The sequence below is a fragment of the Chroicocephalus ridibundus genome, chromosome 5 (assembly GCF_963924245.1).
Source record: "Chroicocephalus ridibundus chromosome 5, bChrRid1.1, whole genome shotgun sequence".
Lineage (NCBI taxonomy): Eukaryota > Metazoa > Chordata > Aves > Charadriiformes > Laridae > Chroicocephalus > Chroicocephalus ridibundus.
In genome coordinates, this window is record NC_086288.1 from 81,243,619 (window position 1) to 81,266,738 (window position 23,120).

The 23,120-nt window shown below is 46.9% G+C and overlaps 1 protein-coding gene across 9 annotated transcripts in view; it reads left to right on the forward strand.

Annotated features, from left to right (window-relative positions):
• Positions 1–20,408, forward strand: part of ASB5 (ankyrin repeat and SOCS box containing 5) — a 44,452-nt gene extending 24,044 nt beyond the window's left edge. For 4 of the 9 annotated variants that reach the window (XM_063337116.1, XM_063337117.1, XM_063337118.1 and 1 more), the window contains 6 exons: positions 12,330–12,409; positions 13,510–13,617; positions 15,497–15,647; positions 15,767–15,901; positions 17,993–18,184; positions 19,787–20,408. In XM_063337116.1, coding sequence (XP_063193186.1) covers positions 12,330–12,409; positions 13,510–13,617; positions 15,497–15,647; positions 15,767–15,901; positions 17,993–18,184; positions 19,787–19,914 — 794 coding nt within the window. In that variant the 3' untranslated portion in view covers positions 19,915–20,408. Of the gene's footprint in view, positions 1–2,873; positions 3,152–8,368; positions 8,892–12,329; positions 12,410–13,509; positions 13,618–15,496; positions 15,648–15,766; positions 15,902–17,992; positions 18,185–19,786 lie in introns of those variants that run through there. The other 5 variants (XM_063337125.1, XM_063337123.1, XM_063337124.1 and 2 more) reach the window with 5 other exon arrangements.
• Positions 20,409–23,120: the final 2,712 nt, after the last annotated feature.

Genomic DNA, 23,120 nt, shown 5'->3' on the forward strand with positions numbered 1-23,120 from the left:
CTTGGAAGAGAGGAACAGAAATTTCTTTCCATTTTTATTCCCAGTAAAGAAATGCTGCCCCTGTAAACTCAGAGCTATTTGCTGGCATAGCAATGTTGAAACCGTACTGGCAGTTCTTTTTAATAAAATCTGGGTAAAAAAAGAATCTCTCTAAGGGTAAACCTCCGTAGATTTCTGTTACAGGTTTTCTGCTGGATTCTGGAAGTATTTGAGCGTCTCCTATGGAGAAAAATCTGAGGAACACAATCCGAGCGCCAAGCCTAAGTAGTTTCAAATATTAAGAGTTTTATTACCGATTAAAGTCAAGAGATACTGATTTTTATTTTGTAGCTAATGTAACCCCGCGCGTGGTGGCTGACGTGAGGAAGATCCCATAGCAATTCCGTGCCAGTGGCGGAAGTGAAATAGCACGTTCTTCAGTCCCACTCCACAGTTTTCACTGCATGTTCATCTCCTCTTTGTATCACCATCGCGATTACATTTTTAATGCGTTTCCAGTTGATTTTGGATGTTGGTCCAGCTTCCGCTTTTTTGTGTACTGCTTTTAGGACTTTTTAATGGCTTTTGCTCGGAGGATGTATCGTTCTGCCCGGTAGAACTTCATAGAGTCCTAGAATTGCCTCAGTTGGAAGGGACCTGTCAGATCATCGAGTCCAACCATCAACCTGACTCTGACAAAAACCCCCCACTACCCCGTGTCCCACAGCACCACGTCTGCCCGGCTTTGAAATCCCTCCAGGGATGCCGACTCCACCACTGCCCTGGGCAGCCTCTTCCAATGCTCGACAGCCCTTTCAGGGCAAACATTTTTCCTAATGTCCATCCTAAACCTCCCCTGGCGCAAACTGAGGCCGCTTCTTCTTGTCCTCTTGCAAAGCTGTTCCTGGAGTCCTGAATGGGATAAGCTTTGCTTTCTTTAAAGCATGAAAAAAGATTCTGACGTCCTGCAAAGTAATTTAACAACAATGAGTGGCAAGTGTCTGTGGAATAGAGATCGTTTTCCTCGTGCCCTTGCCTGGAAGGTGGCGGATTTTGGGGTTAGTCTGTGCTCTCTGGGTGCTGCTGCCTCCCCTGGGGTCCCTCTACCCTGGAGCCACATCATCTGTGTGTCTGCTGGTGTCCTTGCTCCTGCAAGCCACACCTCTAGTAAAAGGGAATCATACCCACGGGGGCTGGAATATTTGTGGAAAACAAGTTGTATGAGGCACCCGGCTTCATTCTCAGCTGACGGCCTCACCCACAAAACTCCTACAAAAACACGCAGGTCTTCTCTTCCCCCCCCCCCTGCAGTGCCAGATGCTTTGCTTGATCCCGATCCCCACCACCTTCTCCTCAAAGTCCTGGGATTCCATCCCAAAGGGAAAGGAAGCGTGAAACCGCGGTGAGCCTCGGAGCCATGGCAAGCACAGAAATTGTCAGCGGTTATTTCTCACCCGGAGAATCGTGGTGGTGTCTTCCTGACACTGACACACGTATGCGCATCCTTAGTAAGGTTTCCTGTTCATTCATCTTCCGATATTGATTTACTTGAAGAAAACACTACAATTTAATAAGTAATTCCAGTATTAAAGTGATATATTTATAATACGCCTTTTTATAATGAGCCCTTTTGCAAAAGCTGTGCTCAAGGCTAAGCTGCGGAGCCTGCTTGCTGCACGTGTGGAAGCATTTATTTCATTCTCTGAGATATTCCGGTCCCTTCAGCTGGATAAAACCCGAGGAAAACAACTTTCTGACGGCAGGGTGACGCCCGGGAGAGGGCAGGTTTGTTCCCTCTGGCGAGCCGAGCCGTAGCCCCCCTGCTTCGGCCGCGTAGGGAGCGCAGCGCCCGTCCCGTAGGGCACTTCTCGTGGGCTCCCCTTTCAAGGTGAAATTTGCAGCTGCTCCTTCTTCTTCCCCTCACCCCGCCTAACTATAACCTGGCCCCGGGTTTTCTCTTAAAGAAAAACGAGAGGCACGTAGCAAATGTCATTGAATACCCGCGTATTATTGCAACGTCTCGGGGATTCATTTTTGTCAGGCACCTGGAAGGAACAGCACTAATGAAACCCAGAAATGTTAACTGCCTTTTTAAAAGTTTACAGACGGGTAGTTTTCGTGTCAGTGGATTGCGTCTCCCTGCAGATGGCCGTTGGGCAGTATCAGCATAACACGTAGTAACAAACAAAAAAAAACCAGTAGTGGTTGCCCTTGTTATTATTTAAGAAAAATATTGACTTGTGCTTCTCCTGACACGACTACAGCCTTACTTTCGTAACATGATCAGACTTTCAAACTAACCAGTGAAATCCTTTTTTTTTAACTATTTTGGTAGTCAAACTATGCTATTATTTATTCAGGATGTAGTTTCTCATTGACGTCTGTAGGATACCTTGTCCCCTCTTCAAAACAAAAAAAATACAAGAAACCCAAATACAAACAGCACGTAATCCCGAATCCACCACACAGAAAATACAAACACCACAAAAATCCTGAAAAATACCGCATAGTTTCACGGATTCTTCTGAATTCCAAAATCCCTCCTCACTGGAAGTTACGTATCAGTAAGGCTTCATACAGTAATAATTATTGTTTCTATTATTAAAAGAATTGCCATTCTGATAAAGCAGTTTTAGTTTTTCTGGTTTAGGCTGCTTTTTATTCGAGCAACAAACCATGGAATCCTTAACGCTTTAGGAATCTTTTTTGGTTAAATGGTTAAAAAAGTAACACCACCTTTCCACTTGAATCATGCAAGTAGTTAAGACTCATGCCGTAGCTAAGCTGATTCTTTCTCTGTTTTAAAAATAGAAAATGCTAGAGCAGTTCTTCCCTTCCCCCACCCTGTGCTCGCTAGTCCGAGCTAGTAAATGTTGCCGAATGGATTTCGGTGTTGTAGCCATTCTACAGTACGTACAGCAAGATCCTGTGTGAAAAAGCCAAAAGCGGGGGGGGGGGGGAAATACTAACTAAAGGTAGCAGGAATCCATTTGCGGAGGTTCGTTGTCCCAGAGCACCTGCAGCAATGCCAGCCGGGCTTCCCTGGAGCACCACGTCATGACAACAAACGCTGCCCTTCAGAGGAGCCGGAGCCTCCCCAAAAGACGCTTAGAAAGTCGAGGGGAGCGTCCTGCGAAACGAAAAGCCAGCTGGGGTATTCTGACCAGCCAAGGTTAGTACAGCAGCCGTTTCGCACACCGGGGGCTGAATTTTGCTAAGCTGACCCGATTTCTGGTCTTTTAGCTGGAAACTGGGTGTTTTTCTAGCTATAATATAAATGCATGCGTTATCTTAGTGGCACTTTACTGTCGTGCGTGGGTTAACACAAGGGCGTTGAAGCTACTTTTGATCTTTCTGTGCTGGTATCAGCTGATCTAAAATCCCTTTTCTTGTTTACGTGCCCTATTTGTTTTACGCCAGCGTTTGAGGCTTGACTTACCCTGGCTTTTGCTGCCCTGTCACAGGGTAACTGGATACCGGAGGCTAATTGTTTACAACAGGGAGCGGGGGAATGAGAGGAGGGGGAGGAGTAACGACTTCATATGCGACTTTATAGATAAAGAGAAGTTTACAGGCAGCTGAAATAGGAGGCAATGGAGGAACTACAAGTGACAGAATTCTTGTCCTATGCAAAGATACTAAAGACAAAAATATAAAGGTTTGCGTAGAGAACTAATTTGGAGGTATTTAAGTTGCTGGACACTGACGCTTGCAGCAATGAGGAACAAACCTATTAGAAAGAAGTGTTTAGGACTTCTGTTTTCCGTGCCGTATTTTCCTAATTTTGTCATGCTACAAGCGTGCAGAAGGGAGCTTTGAGTAATCGCGAGTCTAAGAGGAATTTTTTTAAAAAGTGACCATAATTCCAGTTAATATTGACCATTTCATAAGGCTTGGAGTGAAACAAAAAAGAAAACAAGGGAATCAGGCTTGACATTCGTGATAATAGGATATCAAATGAAAAACTGTAGATGTAAAAAATAGTCAAGGGAAGGAGGAGACAGTAAAGAGCGATTTGATATATTATGCGTAAAAATAATTATGAATTTAGCCTGTAAAACATAGCTACATGTTATAGGTTTTTCTTAAAGTACCTTTGCTAATGTCCAGTAGCGCCAGTTTAGAATTAAGCAATATTCAGGAATTTAAGCAACAGTTGCCACAGCTTCCCAAGTACCTAATGGAATGCGGTGGTGCTGTACGGTTATATTTATTCATCAGTTTTAATATGCAATGTATCTTTTCCTCTCAGATTGTTCACCGTTTGGGCTGAGACTTCCTGATCCGTAGTAAGAATCATAGAATCTGAATCAATCACAGAATCTGAATCAATCACAGAATCATAGACTTTCGTAACTTCTGTTTATGAACGTTTCACCTAGTTAGGTCAGTACTTCCCACAAAAACCTAGGACCTTCTCCCTCAGACTGAAAAGAAGCTTTGCAAAAGTTGGTCAATGTTTGCACTGGCCGCTCCTCGAGATGGTGCAGGGTTGGGCCCTTTTGCTGTTCCTACAAATGGCCACAGTTAGTCAGATGTTGAAAATTTTGAAATCACAGTAAAGTAGGGAAAGTAAAATTTCCTGACGATTCCGTAGTAACACGGTCCAGTTCCTTACAGCCTCTTTGGGATTGCCCAGCTGGGTGTGTGTACGTCCTGATGGACGGCTTGGTGTACCGAGAGGCTTCTGTTGCAGTTGAGGGTGTTCCAGTTCGCTGGAATAACAGGTATATTTAATATCAAATCCGAAGGCAGGCTCTTTTCTTCCCCCTCTGTTCCCATCCGTGGAGGTCTCCAAACCTGGCTTTGTTCTGCAGGCACCCGTGCAGGGTGGAGGAAGAGGAAGGCACGCGGCGCTGCAGTACGTAATTAAATATACGGCTTGGAAAATGGACTAAAAGTGATGCAGGGGGTGGAGTGTGTCATGGTAAGGGCGAAAGGATAGAGTCAGGCTAGGAAAAGGCCTGCAGCCTCCTGGCATGAGGGGCCCCACCAGGCTCTTTTACCAAAATCTCCTGGATGTGGCAAAAATCAGCACGCTTGACCCAGCTTTGCTGCCCGGCTGCGTACTGCCTTTACGGCTAGGGATTATGCCACGTGCTGGATTCACTCTCTGCAGGCTGGGAAAATGCTGAGAATACTGGAAAAATACTGGGAAAATTGCTTGCAGTCTGGATTAAGGCTGAGACTGCATTTGAGGAGCAAAATTACTCCATGTAGAAGTCACAGAATCACAGAATCCCAGAATGGCCGGGGTTGGAAGGGACCTCTGGAGATCACGCAGGTCCACCCCTGCCAGAGCAGGGTCACCCACAGCAGGTTACACAGGAACGCGTCCAGGTGGGTTTGGAATGTCTCCAGAGATGGAGACTCCACCACCTCTCTGGGCAGCCTGTGCCAGGGCTCTGCCACCCTCACAGCAAAGAAGTTCCTCCTCATGTTGAGATGGAACTTCCTATGGTCAAGTTTGTGCCCGTTACCTCTTGTCGTGTCACTGGGCACCACTGAAAAAAGACTGAAAAAAGACTGGCCCCATCCTTGGCCCATTGCTGTCAGAGAGGAGCCATGAAAAGCGCGGCCGTATCTATCACCAGAAGGACTCAAGACACAGCAGAACGTACCATCCACTAGCGCAACAGATGCAGCGTGCCACAGTGGATTTATGGCCCACCAGCCAGCGTTGCTGCAGTCATGAAAAGAGCTCAGGGCTTCGGCACGTCACGCATTCCCCCAGAGCCATCATCACCTCAGATGATCGTCATCTCAATTCAGATGGAATTTCCTTGTCCTGTCGCTGGGCACCACTGAAAAGAGTCTGACCCCGTTCTCTTGACACTCGCCCTTTAGATGTTGATGAGCATTGATGAGATCCCTTCTTGGTCTTCTCCAGGGCTCTCCAACTTTCCTTAGCACAGAGATGCTCGGGTCCCTTGATTGTCTTTGTAGCCTCTGCTGGACTCTCTCCAGTAGTTCCTTGTCTTTCTTGAACCGAGGAGCCCAGAACTGGACCCAGTGCTCCAGATGTGGCCTCACCAGGGCAGAGCAGAGAGGGAGGATGACCTTCCTCCACCTGCTGGCCACACTCTTCTTGATGCCCCCCAGGATGCCCTTGGCCTTCTTGGCCACAAGGGCACATTGCTGCCTCATGGGCAACCTGTTGTCCACCAGGACTCCCACGTTCCTCTCTGCAGAGCTGCTCTCCAGCAGGTCGTTTCCAGCAGGATCTTGCTGTTGTGTGTTTTTAGGATTTTTGATGATGTTGGATGTGTGATATGGACGATGTTCTGAGAATGCATGAGGTTTGTACTCAGAAAAAACACGCCCTGTGTTTCCTTGCGTGTTGCAAAGCTTAGAAGGCGTGCAGTGAAGGGCAGGAGAAAAGGGTTAACTTTTTAACGTCCCTAAAGGCAAATTTTGTTCTTGTCTTTGCCGTGGCACCTGTGTGTTTTAAGACCAATCATCTAACCTAAAAGTTTCTTGACTGATCATGTTTATTATTATCTCAGGCTGAAATTTCAGAAGCTGGAAGCTCTCACAACCGTAATTAAACTGTGCTTTCAGCGTACACGCTCGTGCTTGAGTACCCTGGAAGGAATAAGCTATTCCATTGGCTTTACAATTTAAGCATTAAAATTCTCTGTCTTTTGGCTGCTTTAGTTATAAAATAGCGTGAATGGATGATGTTATGAAGATAGGTTCAGCAGGGGGTATGAAGTACTCTGTTGTTACTGGGAGAACACCAGGAAGAAGGCAATATGAAGTTACCAGTGTTATAGTCAGTTTAGGGCTTGGGTAGCGTGTCTGAAAGGGCGAGAGACGCTACTAGATACGGAGACACAAAATGATCTGAATACTAACACAGTCCTTCAATACCGCACTGGAATGGCAAAAGCAACGTGTGGCCAGGTCATGGGGGGGATCGTAAGGAGAACGGGGTGGGACGAGCGATGTGTTTTGTGTGGCTGTCTAGGGTAGGAAACGGTTGGCATTTGCATTTGGAATGAAATCCCCAAATTTTTCAAAGTCCACGTGATGATAAACGCTGGAAAGAATATTGGTTTGAACCAATCAAAGTTTCATTTTTTCTATGCCTATGTTTTTATATTTATGTGTATATATTTATCTACGGTTAGATAATTTTCAGTGAAATGAAAACAAGGATTATTGGAAATACTGAAATATTTAAATTCCACTTGAACTACATCTTCCCTCTCAGACGTATTTTAATCACGCCCAGCCTAAATTCTGATTCTTTCGGAGTTATTCAGTGTTGATTGTTGGAATTTCACGTGTTCAAAAGAAGTGGCTTCTGTTTTGCTGGTCATATCTGATCGAAGGAGTTAAACACCGCAGAGGCATTTCTTAACTTTTAAATCCTTGGCTTAAGATTCTCTTTAATAGTTTTTAATATCAAGTATCAGTTAAGTAGTTGACACGCTTCTTTATCCTGCGCGGGCTTTAAACAAATGGGTAGTTTCATAGTTAGAACTTAATTACATATACAAAATATCAGGCGGTTTTAACGACCGGAGTGAGCGCGTTGGTCTCGGGACTATAACGCTACGGGGTTTTTCTGTTACCGTTACTGATCCTGCCCGTTGCTTCAGTTGCCCCCACCCGAAACGCCCTGAATGCATCTTGAGGAACACAAGGTACCAGCGGTGAGCTTAATCCATAGCATTTGTCGGTTTCGCAGAAACACGCATTAGCTGCAACGCTTCCCAAATAGTCGGTGTTTCTCTTCTCCCAGTAAAGAACCGCGGCAGGCTTCCCTTCTCCCTTCCCCTCGGGCGATGCTCCTTCTCCCCAGGACTGGGACACCACCTGGTTCCCCTCGGAGCTGTATTTTCTTCTGAAGCGCTGAGCCCCGGCCTAAATCTTCTCCCAGGGAAGTCAGTGCGAAGGCTTTCAGTCCTTTCCAGCCCTCCTTGTTCGGAAAACCCAACTTTTTAATGTACCTTTTAACCTGGTTTTTGGGTGTTGGTTGGTTGGTTGGTTGGGGTTACTTGTTTGGGTGTTTTGTTTTGTTTTGTTTTGTTTTGTTTTATGACTACACAAATTTTCAGAAATAAAGACAAAAGGATGGGATGACCAAAGTTAATGACTTCTACAAAAATATTTTTACTTAGTATTTTACTACTACGGTCATAACTGCAGGAATGGTTTACAGGTAACTGCGGGTAGATGTAAAGGAGCGACGGCTGCAGGAAAACACGAAGAAAATAACATTAATGACTTAGAAATGGATCAAAGCCAGAATTGCGAGTCCCCACTTGGGGGGATTTTCGCTGCTGAGAATGGTTATCAAACCCCCCCCCCCCGATTTAACAACCGCAGAATTGTTCAGAAGATAACGGCGGCGACAGCGAATTGCTAAAAGAAAAACGCAGCCCAGGGCATGGATCCAATAGCCCTTGAATCACGTTCAGAATAGCGTTGCTTATTTCCTTTTAAAGTACATTAGGAGTAAGCGGTAAAATAACAGGTGAACATTTGGCAGTGCGTCCCTGAGAAATCTATGTACTAACATTTATTTTTAAGCGTACGAAACTCTGTGTCCCGTTGCGGGAGGTTAAAACAGGAGGAGTTTGTCCTCCAGTTGTACTCAGCTCAAGGTTCTCCTGATTTCACGATGAGTTTCTCTTGCGTTAAAATTCCAGTTGAGCTGCCTTGGAAGGCAAACGCAGGCTGAAAAGTTGTTAATGTTAAAAAAAAAAAAAAAAAAAGAAAAATGGAGGGTGAACGTTGATATTACAGTGAGCTGCTGATCCCCTTCCCAACACAGCTCCCGGCTATTAAGAACAGATACTTTTTATTATTATTTATTTATTTTTTATTTTCCAGATTGAAAGAAATGAGTAGGATTTATAATTGCAATTGGCTGGAAGTGCCATGGGGAGATGGAGATTTAGGTATTGTATGATACATTTGTAAATTTTTCGTGAACTTCGCCGGTTAATACAGTGAGTACGTTGATTCTTTTCCCGTTGCGTTTACAAAGCGATGTAGGCTGCCCTCCCTGGTAAGCGATACACCGGGGAGCTGGGAACTAACGCGCCTTCTAAATATAGTGGGGGAGACTTTGTATTCGGCGTCTGTCAGAGACGACATCAGGGGGAATTAATGCATTAACAGGTTTGGAATAGACTCTGCTTGCTAATTCTGCCGCCACAGACAAGCCCCGACGCAATCACGTCCCGGCTTACATTCTTGTTAATGCTTTCGAAGGGAGAGGCACAGCGAGCAGAAGGCAGCCATCGAGACAAAGAATTTATTTTAAGACGCCTTTGATGTTTATTTATGCTACATATTCATTTTGAACGTGTTCTTGTCCCTTGTCCCTTGTCTTGTCCCTTGCTGTGTTTCTTGATAAATCAGTCGGAACGTGAAAGTTTTTGTGGTTTTTTTTTTTTCCCAAACTTGATTTGCGCAAAATCTCTCTGCAGCATTTTTGCTCACGGATTTTATTTCTCGTGGAGATGGTACCAGCATTTTGTAATTAATGGGTTTAGCAGGGACAGGTAGCTGTGGGATGTCTCTGCCTGAAGACAGCAGGGATATTAGGTGGGTCGAGGTGCCAGCCCGAGCTCACGGTGGGATCTGGCATCGTTTGACGCTCAAACGTCACTGGAGTAATGACGTTAACGGACATTCGTCTGAGCTATCCGAGAGGGAAGGAGGTGAGGGAAAGAAAGGTGGGAAAAAATGTTGCTTTCAGATTCTACCTGCATCTTTGTTCTGTTTAGAGCTATACACGCCTACAAAAACACCCAAAGTCTGGGTGTATTTAATGGGCATAAAAATTTTGTTACACAATTTTAGTAGATGTTTTTCTCTCTAATAAAGTGTCTTCCCCCCTGCCCCCCGTTAATTTAAGAGTAGGATAAACTCTCAAGGGAGAAGTTCTCAACTGTAAAGACAGGGGGACAAAATTTCCAAAGCAGCCTCTAAATCCAGCTTTTAGTTCCTTTGGAGGAATTCTTTGCGGCTGCCAGCAGGAGAACTTCATGGATCGAATTCATTTGCCTTAGAACGGCCGGGGTGCTGCTTCAGGTGCTCCTGCGGAAGAAGGAAAACACTGGTCAAAATTCTGATAGTGACGGCACACATTCCAACCTACGACGGGGTGAATACGCTTGAACTTCTTGGGATGACAGAGAAAATACTGGTGTTTCGTAAAAATCAGGTCACTTTACAATTTCTGAGCTCAGTTTTTGGAGTATAGTACTCCTTAAAATCCAAATCACTTTGTGTGGGGGGTTTTTTTTAAGCTGTTATTCTGACTAGCAATAAGAATTGCAAAATACTACATTTAATAAACCTAAAGTAAAAGGTTTAGGGAATAATGTGCGTGGCTGTACCTACGCCGGCACACACGGATGGCAGAGCTCAGTGCAGATAATTCTGAGAGAGTCTTGGGAGCTGGGTCTTGCCCATGGTCCATCTGCTCCCGGAGATGAAGGGGAACAAGGGGCTTCCCAGATACTGGATGCTCAGACATAGTAGAAATCTCCTCCCATTTTTAAGATCAGGTTTACAAAGCTTTAATCTCCTGTATTTTTTAGCTTCCGTGATCAGCTTTATAAAGTCTGAAGGTAATTTAAATGCTCGGCTGTGCTTTTGTTCTGCGGAGTTTTCGATCCCGTAGCGTCCAGCGGCGCTGAGCTCCGCGGTGTGGTTGTACATTCTGTGGGAAGATGCACTCTTACGTCCGAGTAAGTTTATTTTCACCAATGCCTCTAGGAGAACGGAGGGTTTATCTCAATTTCCATAGTGTGCGCTATTTCATATCTTTTTAACTATGCCCCGGTTTCTTTCCGGGTTGAGCAGCCGTATTCTTTTTGGCTCCCCGTGTGATTTGGGGGGGTTGTTTATTGTAACCCAAAAAGTGCACTTTCTGACACAGGCTAGAGGACAGAAGGGCTCCAATAAGAAACAGAACCAGGGTCTGTTTTTAATGAGTCGTTAATTAGAGCTCGGACTGATGACTTGCCAGTGACTGAGCAATAACCTGCTCGTTTGGAAGTCATTGCCGCGTCACTGACACGCAGTAAGTGGCTTTGCAGACTGTCCTGGGCCATGGCAAGGGACAGAGTTCACAACCGGACATTTATCTGCTGTTGTTACCAACGTCCCAATCTCTCTACGTTTCTTGGGGGATTTGGGGGGGCTTGGTATAACTCAACATGAGCGATTATATTAGCGTCTTAGGGTTGTGGTGAACAGGAATAAATACCGGCAGTTCATCGTCTGTTTTGGAGATGGTTCTTCCCTGCACAGCCTCCCGAACCTCGATTTGCAGAATTCATAGAATCATAGAATCATTTAGGTTGGAAAAGACCCTTGGGATCATCGAGTCCAACCATCAACTCCACTCTACAAAGCTCTCCCTTACACCATATCCCTTAACACCACATCTAAACGAGTCGTAAACACATCCAGGGATGGGGACTCCACCACCTCCCTGGGCAGCCTGTTCCAGTGTCAGTTCGTACGATGAATTCGTACGCTGAAGCCCAGCCTGGCCGGGGGATGGCGGCCAGCGGCCAGTCCGCTGGAGGAAAGGGCAGGTTCTTCACGGGGAGCCCCCGGGCGGCTCTGGGACCTGGGCTGGGGGCCGAGGGGGGGTCTGTGCGCGAAGGCGGGGTGGTCGTTGGCTTTCCTTTTATTTGTCCTTTCTTTTTTGGGGTTGATAAAGGAATTAAAGTAAGTGCCAAACCTTTACGTTAAGCACATCTAACTATTTTTAGCCCTAATAGCCTATTAGAACGAGAACTTAGACTTAATAGCGTATTTCTACTCTACCAGTTTGGTTTCGCGTGATTCTCACTGTGTTTCTCTCCCTGCTCTTGGGTCGTAGCCGCAGATTAATCTCATCGTACGGAAGGGTTTCCGTATTGATTTTCATATACACCAGCTTTTTCAGGACTTTTTCAGGCAGGTTGACGTCTGGTTTAAGTTCAAATACCAATTTGTTGAAGTCTATGCATTTCTATGTGCCAGGTGCAGAACTAAGTTATGTTAATTTTTTTAAGTAAGCAATGCAACAATAGCAGTGGGAAATACGGCAATTGATGAAGTTATTAAATCAGATTACTGAAATCAATGTATCAACGTGTTGTTCTCTGCACCAGGTAACCGATTATTATAGATGTTGACAGTTTATTAATAATAGAGCTGTTTTTACTGTCTGGGAACCGATCATTTGAAATACGGTCTCTAAAGAGGAAATAGTTAATTTCACAGGACGGTTGACTTCATTCTGTGCATTTTATTTTCTGCTTTGCTCTGTGCATTCCAAAATCCTTCTGATTCACATGGTTTACTCAATAAATGTTGTTATTATATAGGTTCTTGGGCAGATCGCTCACCTCTGCATGAGGCAGCCAGTCAAGGACGTCTTCTTTCTCTAAAGACTTTATTGTCACAGGTGAAGGCTGTGTTCTTAAAATTGCTTTCATTTGTAATGTTACTTAATTTCTCAGCATAGATTGTTAACGCAGATTTAGTGTGCTTTGCTTTTTTCACTTGAATTTTTCAGTCCAATACACATTCAGGAATTTTTTATGTGATAAGCTTTAACTGAATATTTAACAATATTTCCCTCTGGATGTTTTAAAACTTCCCCCCCCAAAAAAATCTTCACCAAAACTGTATCTAAATGTGTATCGGTCTTCCCCTCTTGCATGGCCTAAGTCAATGTAGTTCCACGGCTTTAAGCCCTCGGGTAAATAAAGCGAGTCTGGAAAATCACTGAAAGATTCTGGGGTTTGCGTAGTTGTGATTTAAAACAAATATATTTCGTTAATAGCAAAGGGAGAGACTGTAAACCGCTAAATTTTAATATTACAGTATTGTCATATTAGCTACTACAATACTGAAAAATTGCACTGCAGAATGCAGTTGATGAAAGCCAAGAGATGCAATTATTAGTTCTTTAAGAATCAAACATCTACTGCAGGAAAATTGAAGGGCTTGATGATTTTATCAATGCGAGAAGTGTTTTCCTCGCTAACATGCATGGCTTTAGCCATTTCAGACCCTAAATCAGAGGATCAGAGAATCCCAGGATGGCTTAGACTCGGGGCCCGGTTGAGTTTGAAGGATCTCCGAGAGTGGAGATGCCCCAGCCCCTCCGGTCCCCTGGGCCAGGGTCTCGCTCTCCCCCCAGAGACCTTTTTTCCCATATAACGAATTAGAATTCACCGTGTTCCGACTGTCTCTGTTGCCTTTTGTCCCGTCACTGTGCATCTCAACAGTCTCTTTCCATCTTCTTTATCCCCTCTACATCCTATTCCGATTCCTGACTTTAACAAATAGAAGAGCTGACAACTTACTTTTATGCTGTAACTTACACCGATTGGTTGAAGGATTCTTTTTTTACGCTCCCTGAAGATTTATTTATTGCAAGTAGAGTTTTCAGCCTGTTTTATTTAGAGTATTGCAAACTATTCATGTGAACAGTAGCGTGAGCAAACGGCTCTTCACAGCCTTTGTGTGATGGTTGTTTGTCATTCCTGTCTTGCGTAGGGGTACAATGTCGACACCCTGACAATTGACCAAGTCACTCCCCTCCATGAAGCCTGCCTGGGAGACCACGTAGGCTGTGCGAGAATCCTTCTTGAAGCAGGAGCAAATGTAAGGGGTTTTGGGTTTTTTGGGTTTTTTTTTTGTAGATGAAGTCCAGTGCTAACCTTGGTTTAACTGAGAAGGATATATTCCTTGATTTTATGGTTGTTTTTTTAATTGGTATTTTCCTCTGCTCACCCTATTGATTGCGTTGAATCCCATTTAATTACAGTAAGCTGCCGTCTGAAAGCTAGCAAAGGAAAGCGATGGGTCAAAGAAACGTCATCAGAGAGATGTTAGGTTAAAGGAGAAAAGAGCCAACCAACCAAGCCACGTAATGATGCGTGCAAGAGCAGAGAGCAAACAGAGGAACAGTAACAGGGAGAGGGGATGGGAGCTGGGGCAGGGCAGGGAGCTGGGCGCAGTCCGCTCGCAGCGCGGCACCAGCCGTATTTCTTCTCTGAATTCCATTGCGGTATTTCTCTTCTCCAACACGTGTCCCCCTCCTTTGCTGGGCTCCCCGTGCTTTGAGCGGCTTGCAAAGGCTGTTCTTTTAATCTCGGAATATCTCCTGTCACACGGCACCTTTGTGCTCTTAAGAGTTTTGTGACCCGAGTACAAAAAATCACTGGCTCTCCTCCGTGCTCCTGACCCAGGCTGGCTGCTGTTACCCCAGCCAAAAATGGGACTTTACAGACCACTTTCCCGACAATCTCGGCTGACATCAGAGTTCAGATGCATCGTTTCCCAAATCTCTGATCTTTGTGATGGAAATACTTAATTGTCCTTACAATGGAGTTTTGAGAACCATGTGGAGCATGTCTATGTTGCTACAGAAAAAGAAAACAAATACATAGATGCTTTCCAAAAACAATTTCTCTCTACTTCAGCTAGCACAAGGATTTTGGGTTGGAAGGGACCTTAAAGCCCCCCCAGTGCCACCCCCTGCCCTGGGCAGGGACACCTCCCACCAGCCCAGGTTGCTCCAAGCCCCGTCCAACCTGGCCTTGAACCCCTCCAGGGATGGGGCAGCCACAGCTTCTCTGGGCACCCTGGGCCAGGGGCTCACCGCCCTCACAGCCAAGAATTTCTGCCTCAGATCTCATCTCAGTCTCCCCTCTGTCAGTGTAAAACCCTTCCCCCTCGTCCCACGGCTCCCCTCCCTGATCCAGAGTCCCTCCCCAGCTTTCCTGGAGCCCCTTGAGGGCCTGGAAGGGGCTGGAAGGTCTCCCCGGAGCCTTCTCTTCTCCAGGCTGAGCCCCCCCAGCTCTCTCAGCCTGTCCCCACAGCAGAGGGGCTCCAGCCCTTCCAGCATCTCCGGGGCCTCCTCTGGCCCCACTCCAGCAGCTCCGTGTCTCTCCAGAGCTTTCGCATCATCAGCCCTCACAAATTTGCTGAGTTCCTCTCCTCATTCCCTCACCCTAGGAACGTTCAGCAAGGTGGGGAGGTTGGCATTAGAGCAGCGAGCCCGTACTCTTACCTTTGTCTCCATCCTGTGAAGTGTCGCTCCGACCTGGAGATTAAAACCACAGAAAATGGCAAATAATTCTGGCATTTAATCTGGAGTTGGCGCTCTTGAGAGCTGTGGGGAGAAGGTCCCCACTGCCCCATTACCACACGAGGTGTAAATTCCCTGTTTCAGTGCAACAAGCTACGGGCAATGACTTTGGAAAACTGTTTATTGCCCAGATGTTAATGGGTGTTCTTTAGTATTCCAGGTGTATTTTGGTTTATTCACCATAGTTTAACAGGAAAAATAGTAAACTGATTTCAACTGCGGGGTGTGGAGAGAGGAAGACAGGAGCACAGGGAGCGGGCAGTTAAGCTGTATTGTTCTAACCCGTCAATTTTGGGCGGTTTAATGCAATTTCTAACTATCTCCTGTTAAAAAAAAAATAAAATACCTTTCTTCCAATTCTGTCCTTAAGAAGATTCTGCCCTGTTCCAGGTGAATGCTACGACGATAGACGGAGTGACGCCTTTGTTCAACGCGTGCTCCCGAGGCAGCGCGGCGTGTGCCGAGCTCCTGCTGGAGTACGGCGCCAAAGCCCAGTGGGAGTCCTGCCTGCCCTCCCCAACGCACGAGGCCGCCAGCAGAGGTAAGGAATCGCGCCCAGCCGTTGGCCAAAGTCTCAAGAATGTAAGGCCGCGTGTCTGTTTTTGCCCATGAGACAGCTTACCGACGTCGAGCGCACTCTGCCCTGCTCTGTACCGACAGGTCACAGCGAGTGCCTGGAGGTGCTGATTTCCTGGGGGATCGACGTCGACCAAGATCTTCCCCATTTAGGAACGCCTCTGTACGTAGCGTGCGTTTCACAGCAGATCCACTGTATTCGGAAGCTTCTCTATGCAGGTATGTTGTGATTTCACTAAAAACGGGACTGCTTTGTAATATGAAGCGTACTGCGCTCACCTCCGAAGGTGCTCACTGCAACCAGGACCCTCGCGTGCAGGGCTCGACCCGCTCCGCGATGCGTCTTTGCTTACGATAACTTACTGTGTCTTTCGCTCGTAGCAAGCGTACAAGGGCAAAAGGGAGCGAGACCGATAAGAACGGGCGTTCAAAATTTTCACCGCCAACTACAGCTTTGTAGATGTTCCTTTTCTGTAGGAACAGCCCCCCCCCAAAAAAAAAAAAAAAAAAATCAGCTTTGAGGAAGGAATTTTATCCGGGAGTGACTGAGCTTTCAGCAGAGCTTTCACTAGCGAGGCAGTCCCACCCCTTTTCAGCGTGTTCTGACCGAGCTTTTTCCAAGGCGTCGAGGCTGAGCTGCAGAGAGAAGAGGTAAGAGGCATTTGATCCTAAATTTCCCATTATTTATTTAATCAACGGAGAAGAGAGGTTGGCGGCTCAGCACCAGTCCCGGGACGCCATCGGCATAGCTAAAGCATCGTTGGCCGTTTGCCGTACTGAGATACAGGGCTTTCGTGTCCTGCAGAACAATGAACGGACGAAAAAATGTATGCGAATGATGACAGGCTGGCTCTCGCTGCGCCACGGTTGGTTTTCTACTTCATTACAGGCCATTCAGAGCTTAAGCGAGCAGTTACGTGGTTTCTCACTAAGTCAGTCTCCTTGTGTGATCAGCTCTCCTATTTCGTGATTGGAACGTTTGAGACCCACAGGAGAATAAAGAGTCTGTTTGGGCATTCAAATAGTACCCTGCATTACACGCAGGAACAGGAGGGCATAGTCCGCACTCCTCCGTGTAGAGAGGGGCCTGTAAACTGAGAATAGAAGTAACTACTTCCGTCAGTCCGAATGTTTTCACATTCGATGGGTTTACGAGACCGTATGGGAAGCGGAAAAGCAAACGGACAATGGAACGGGCCGGAGAACGCCGCGCTGGAAGACTCCTCAAACTGTTAACACTGAGAGGAGCGAGTGACTCAGCCGCCAAACCTCATGGCGAGGCCTCTGACAGCGTCCAATTATTTTACTCAAGTGGGAACTAATAAGGCAAAAATTGTTGATGCAGGGCGAAGAGTTGGTACGGAAGCCAGCTTTCGGTCTCGCGGGATCAGTGAAGCTTTCTTAAGAAATCTGGGCTTTCCTTCTGCTAGAATAGTCTAGAAAACTGGTGGGGCAAACGTGGTTTTGGGGGAGGAAGAGCTTGCCTGGAAGGGAAATTCTTCCACACCAGCGAGTTTTTTTAACTCTTGGGTAGCTAATTGTTTCTTGAATACAAATGCATTGTTGCAAATTAATTTAGTCCGTTTTCATTTAAAGTAAATTAGCGATTCCTTATCCAAATACCAAGACAAAGGCGTAACAATGAGAATTCTGTGGATTGGGAAAATTAATGCTTTGGCGTTTTTTCCCTGTTAGCTTTCTTGACTGCGTACCCCACCTTAATTAAAATTAAGTCCTTTATAGGAAAATCCTCAGTGAAGGTGGGATGGGAATCTGCTTCACACCCTTCGCCAGCTTCAACACGTGAAAAACTATAAAACTATAAAGTTAGATTCCTTCTTGAGCTGGCGTACGTACAAAAATATAAATACGGAACTTCAGTTCAGTGGCTCTTCTTAGAGGCTTGAAGGGGGAAAGTGTATTTTTATGTAACGCAAATTTTCTTAACCAGGTACAAAATGTACTTTTTTTATCGGGAGGGCAACAGCGACGCTCGCGTGACCTAATTGGATTTTTTCTTTTCCTTCTTTTTCGCTTTTCCCTCAAAATCTAGTTGTGCCTACGTAATAAACCCTAGCATAAGCACATGGGGTCAAAAATAAGCACCGGTGGGTTAGCTATGAGAAGTAATAAAAGTAGATAAAGTATAAATAGAAGTATATAAAGTGCAATAAAAGTAATAAATTGGCTAAATTCACTGTGGCATTCTAGGGCGGTGGTTTTGTGGTTTGGTTTTTTTTTTTGTTTTTTTTTTTTATTTCTTTTGTAACGTCATCTCGCCTTTTTTGTAACGTCTCATCTCCCTACCAGGTGCCAACGTGCAGAAAGGCAAACACTTGGAGACGCCGCTGCACGCCGCTGCCCAGCAGCCCAGCGCCGAGATCGTCAGCCTGCTCCTGGAATTCGGGGCGGACATCAACGCCAAAAACACCGATTTGGAGAGGCCGGTGGATTTAGCCGCTCCGAGCAGTTTAGTGGAGAGGCTGCTGCTCCTCCACGAAGGTAACTTTCACACCTCTGCTTTTGCAGCTGTCCTTGGAATTCTTAACCCACCCCCTCCCCAAAAGAAACCAAACACCCCCCCACCCACCCCAAACGACCCCTGTGACGGAAGCCAGCATTGCGCTTTACGAAAGGCATATATTAACATTCGGGAAAATTCCTTCCTAGCTACAAAAATAGGCAGCGTCAGTGAGGCTGAGGCCCGAGAGCCTGCGGGCCGAGCAGCGCCAGGCGTTCTCCCAGCTGAAAAAGTCCCGTCTTAGCGTAACCGGGTGTTTACCCAATGAAAGCTGCATTTTGACGGATTGGCTCTCACGCGCCTCGTTAAAAAAGCAGCAGAACATTTCCCTTTCAGCTGAAAATGACATTTAGTTTTGGCCAGCTGTCCCAATATTATTAAAAAAAAAAAAGCTATTTTTTAAGGTGCCCATAAAGCACGTTATTTTGATTGTAGGCACAAGTTTCGTTTTCTAAGTTTTCTTTACTTGAATTGTAAGTAACTGAGAAATAGGAGTCGACGCTTGAAGTCCCTTAAAACTCCGCAAGGTCTGTTGACTTAGAGAATAGCCCAAAGGCGGATCCGTTCAGGCCAACCTACCTAGAGCCTAAACCCAAGCAATAACCGGGCGGCTGGTGACCACAAAATCACCACGGCCCGCGGGATTCTTAGCCTTTTTTAAAAAGGCATCCAAGAAATGAGGCGGCGTGACGCGCGTGGGGATTGGTGGGCGCGGGAAGGCGGCGCCGTGTTCGTGCTGAGGGAGCGGGGAGACGGCGGGGGCCAAAGCGGCACCACGAGCTGCTGCGACCGTTGCACGGGGCCCGGGGGCCAGGGGGGGTTGTCGCTGTTCATTCTTGTAGCGACGCGCTGGGGGCGCAGCTCGTGGTGCCGTAGCGCGGGTTTCACCTGCTCTAGGAACAAATAAAAAAAAAAAACCCAACCCCAAAACCTGCCGTTTTGTGAAGTTGTTGACATCAGATATTTTCTGGGAGCGGGTTTTTCATTAAAAAAACAGAAACCATTTGCTGACCTGACCTTGCTTTTTTGAATATTTCTCTGCTTATTACCAAGGTTTCAGCAGCCCGAGGGCAACGCAGGCAATGAAGGAAAAGGATAAATTTGCAAAATGTGAACTTTTTTTTTTTTTTTTTAGAAATACCATTATTCATAGAATCCTAGAATTGCCTCGGTTGGCAGGGACCTTTCAGATCATCGAGTCCAACCATGAACCCAACCCTGCCCAAACCCCCACTACCCCGTGTCCCTCAGCACCACGTCTGCCCGGCTGTGAAATCCCTCCAGGGATGGCGACTCCACCACTGCCCTGGGCAGCCTCTTCCAATGCTTGACAGCCCTTTCCGGGAAGAAATTGTTCCCAATATCCATCCTAAACCTCCCCTGGCGCAACTTGAGGCCGTTTCCTCTTGTCCCATGGCCTGTTCCTTGGGAGAAGAGCCCGACCCCCCCGGCTACCCCCTCCTTTCAGGGAGCTGCAGAGAGCGAGAAGGTCTCCCCTTGGCCTCAAGACTCACTGTCCAGGTCTGTTGGCCGTCCAGCTTTTCTAGTTGTCTCATTAAACTCCTCTCTTTCTTCGTTTGCAGCCACCCCGTCCTCTCTGTGCCAGCTCTGCCGACTGTGCATCCGAAATTACATCGGGAGAGCCCGGCTGCACCTCGTCCCCCAGCTCCAGTTGCCAACAATACTCAAGAACTTCTTACAGTATAGATAACGTAGCAATTAACCTTCGGAAACTTGAATAACCAGTACTTTCTCTTCTTTCTGTTTATCGTACGTTTTCTCTAAAGAACTGCTGGGCGGAAAAAAAAAAGCCTTTTTGCATATTACTTAAAAAAAAAAAAATCTCTATCTTTGACAGGCGGTGTTGGTATATTGTAATAATAATCGGGAGCCATTTAGCAGCTGGTGCCAAGGTGCTGATCAGGCTGAGCTGAGGTAGTGTGCTGCTGTCGGGAAATGATTGTATGGCTTCAGCTTAACGCGTACTAAATAGCTTTAGTGCTCTTAGTTTTAATTGTATTTATACTTTTAAAATGTGTTTGGCACGCCCGAACCACGCAGAGTTGCTTCATTATTATATGTGTTAAGTTTGTCCATTTGGAGTCATTATTTTATGTGTTTTTAAATTTCTATTCTTTGCGTACCTGAAAATACTCGGTGATCGGTGGACTACACACATTGATAAAATAAAACAAATACATGCCAGTTTTTCTTCTTTTCCTTTATATAAACAATTCCTTAATGGGAGTGAGACACTCGCTTTAATTTTTCCTCGTTGTCCGTGCTGGGAACGGCTTTTTTTTTCAGGCGTGCACCGTTCATCGCTTCTCTGTTCATTAGTACAATTAGTAAATCTAAAAAGCCCGGAGGAATATTCCTCGGAAGCCTTAGCGCTGAGGTTCTTCACCTGGATTCTTGATCTCCTCTTTGCTCTCCTGTGAAGCAGAAGCCCCTGGGCCCTTCCCTTGTCTTTTCAGGACGGAGCGGTATCTCCGCTCCTGGGCGTAGCTAATAATTATTTGCCTCGGGGAAGGGCGCGTGTCATTGTGTGGGATCCCTGAGGCCTCTGGAGGCGTTTCCTGGCGATGCGGGCACTGAATCCTCGACCACAAGTTCAGTGGTGGATGCAGGGCTCCAGAAATCCCTCAGTTCCCCGGATCAGGACGGGTCTCGCTCTGAAAAAGGACATTTATTTCTCTTGCTGTCTCTTTTCTGAAGGGTTACCCAGCCCCGAGAACGGTGCTGCGGAACCCCGGGATGCTCCGAGCAGGCGCTTCTCTTCATCAGGCTGGAATCTTTTTTTGTCTCTCGCCTTTTTCCTCGGGGCTTCCTTGGGGAGCAGAGCGCGTCCGCCGGGGCTGGTGCTCGATTCCTGCTGACCCAAGCCGGAGCCACCCGCAGATTTGCCGCTGGCCTGCGGTGGGTCACCCTCTGCCCATCCTGCGCCGTGACGCCTCTCACTAGTTATGCTGCAGCTGGAAAGGTGCTGAGGGAGCGGGGAGCTAACGAGGGAGGAGGTTTTCCCGAAGAGGAATGCTTACTCCGCTCCTAAATTAGATCCGCCTACTGGAAACGCAGCTCTGGGACACTTGCCCTTGTTAAGAGTCGTCTTAATTTGCCGCTGTTCCCTGCAAAGACTCCAGGGAGAGCCTCTTCTGGAGTCCCCTTGAAGCCCGAGGAGAGCAAGGGGAGCTGCCTGGAGTCCATAATGTACGTTTGGTGATGGAGCGAGTTGGGGGGGGTGAGGATTTCACCCAGAAACCAGCCATTTGTGGGTTTATGTGCGATACCATTAATTTGTATTACTTCAGGCCAGCCATGGCACCGGTTTGGATGGAGGAGGAGATGGCCTGGCTGGAGGAGATGGTGCGGGGCCTCCACACGGCGCTGCTCAAGTCTGACTTGGGAAAAGCGTCATTAAAAAAAAACCCGCTCTCATGTCCTATACAATACAGTTGGCTTTCAGCAGTCAGGGCTGTCCCACAAAACACCCGCTGGACACAAAACTACACCGTCTGAAGAGTTTGCAGGTGTTGGGTACCCCTTTCACCGTAACTCCGTAGACGGGAGGCCAAGCTGGCAGAGTAACGCAGAACGAGCTGAAGAGTAATACCACAACGTCAATCCCAGGCAATACGCAGGTGTCAACATCATCTCTCATCTTTTGCTAGCAGATAATTACACGAAAACAGAGCGGGCTGGGGGAGCCGGGATCACAGCTGGTGCCATGAAACGGGGACAAACAGCACCGGGATGGGACGGGACCGGCCGGCGCTGCCCTCGCAGGACACTGTGCGGGACCAGGGCTTGGGCAGAGCAGACCACGCTGGTGCCACGCACCGAAAATACCCAGTAACGAAACACCCGACGTTCGCATTTGGGAACATTCTTTCCAAAAAAATGGTCCCTTCTTTAGCCAGGAATGAAACAGGCTCGTTATTGTTCTCGTCATGCGTTTACCCAGCGGGGCTGGGAGGGGCTGAATTCCCCATAAGGGCCTGCAGGAGAGATGGGAAGGGGCTCTGGAGCAGGGAGGGGAGCCGTGGGACGAGGGGGAAGGGTTTTACACTGACAGAGGGGAGATTGAGATGAGATGTGAGGCAGAAATTCTTGGCTGTGAGGGCGGTGAGCCCCTGGCCCAGGGTGCCCAGAGAAGCTGTGGCTGCCCCATCCCTGGAGGGGTTCAAGGCCAGGTTGGACGGGGCTTGGAGCAACCTGGGCTGGTGGGAGGTGTCCCTGCCCAGGGCAGGGGGTGGCACTGGAGGGGCTTTGAGGTCCCTTCCCACCCAAACCAGTCTGTGATTCCATAAAATTGTCAGGAAATCTGATGGCGTAATATTCATGGCTTCGTATCTCAGCCCATTGTGCAAATACACACTGGCCTTCGCGGCTGCTTTTCTAAACCCATTCCCCGCCCCGGGGTTTTACTAATTTTTATCTAGAGCACAGATAACTCTGGGTTTTGTTTCCTTCCTACATAAATGTATAAACTTCAAGTTTTTTAAAAACCCTAGTGCTCAGTGGGAAGAGGGTGTCTAGACTCAGGAGTTTAGCCTTGTTTTCTGTGTACAGAACGGAGTTTCTTGCCTTAGCGTCACCTTAAATTGTAATTGTGGATTTAAATTATTTTCCCCAATGAAGAAATTCAATGACACGGACTTGAAGGGTCCTATCCCTGTTCAAAGGGAGCCTTTGCAATGGGGAGAGTTTACAGCACCACAGAGTTTTTTGGTGTTGTTTTGGAAACCCACCTGGGAAGGTCTCGCGGGGGACGGAGCCCGGGAAGGTCACAGAGGTGGCGGGAACGTCGCTCGGATTCTTCCCCTGGAGCCACAAATTGTAGGGAAAAAGCGAGGTTAAACTTGAGCGAGATGTAACCGCGATTGGAAAGCACTGGCCGTAGAGCTTGATAGACTT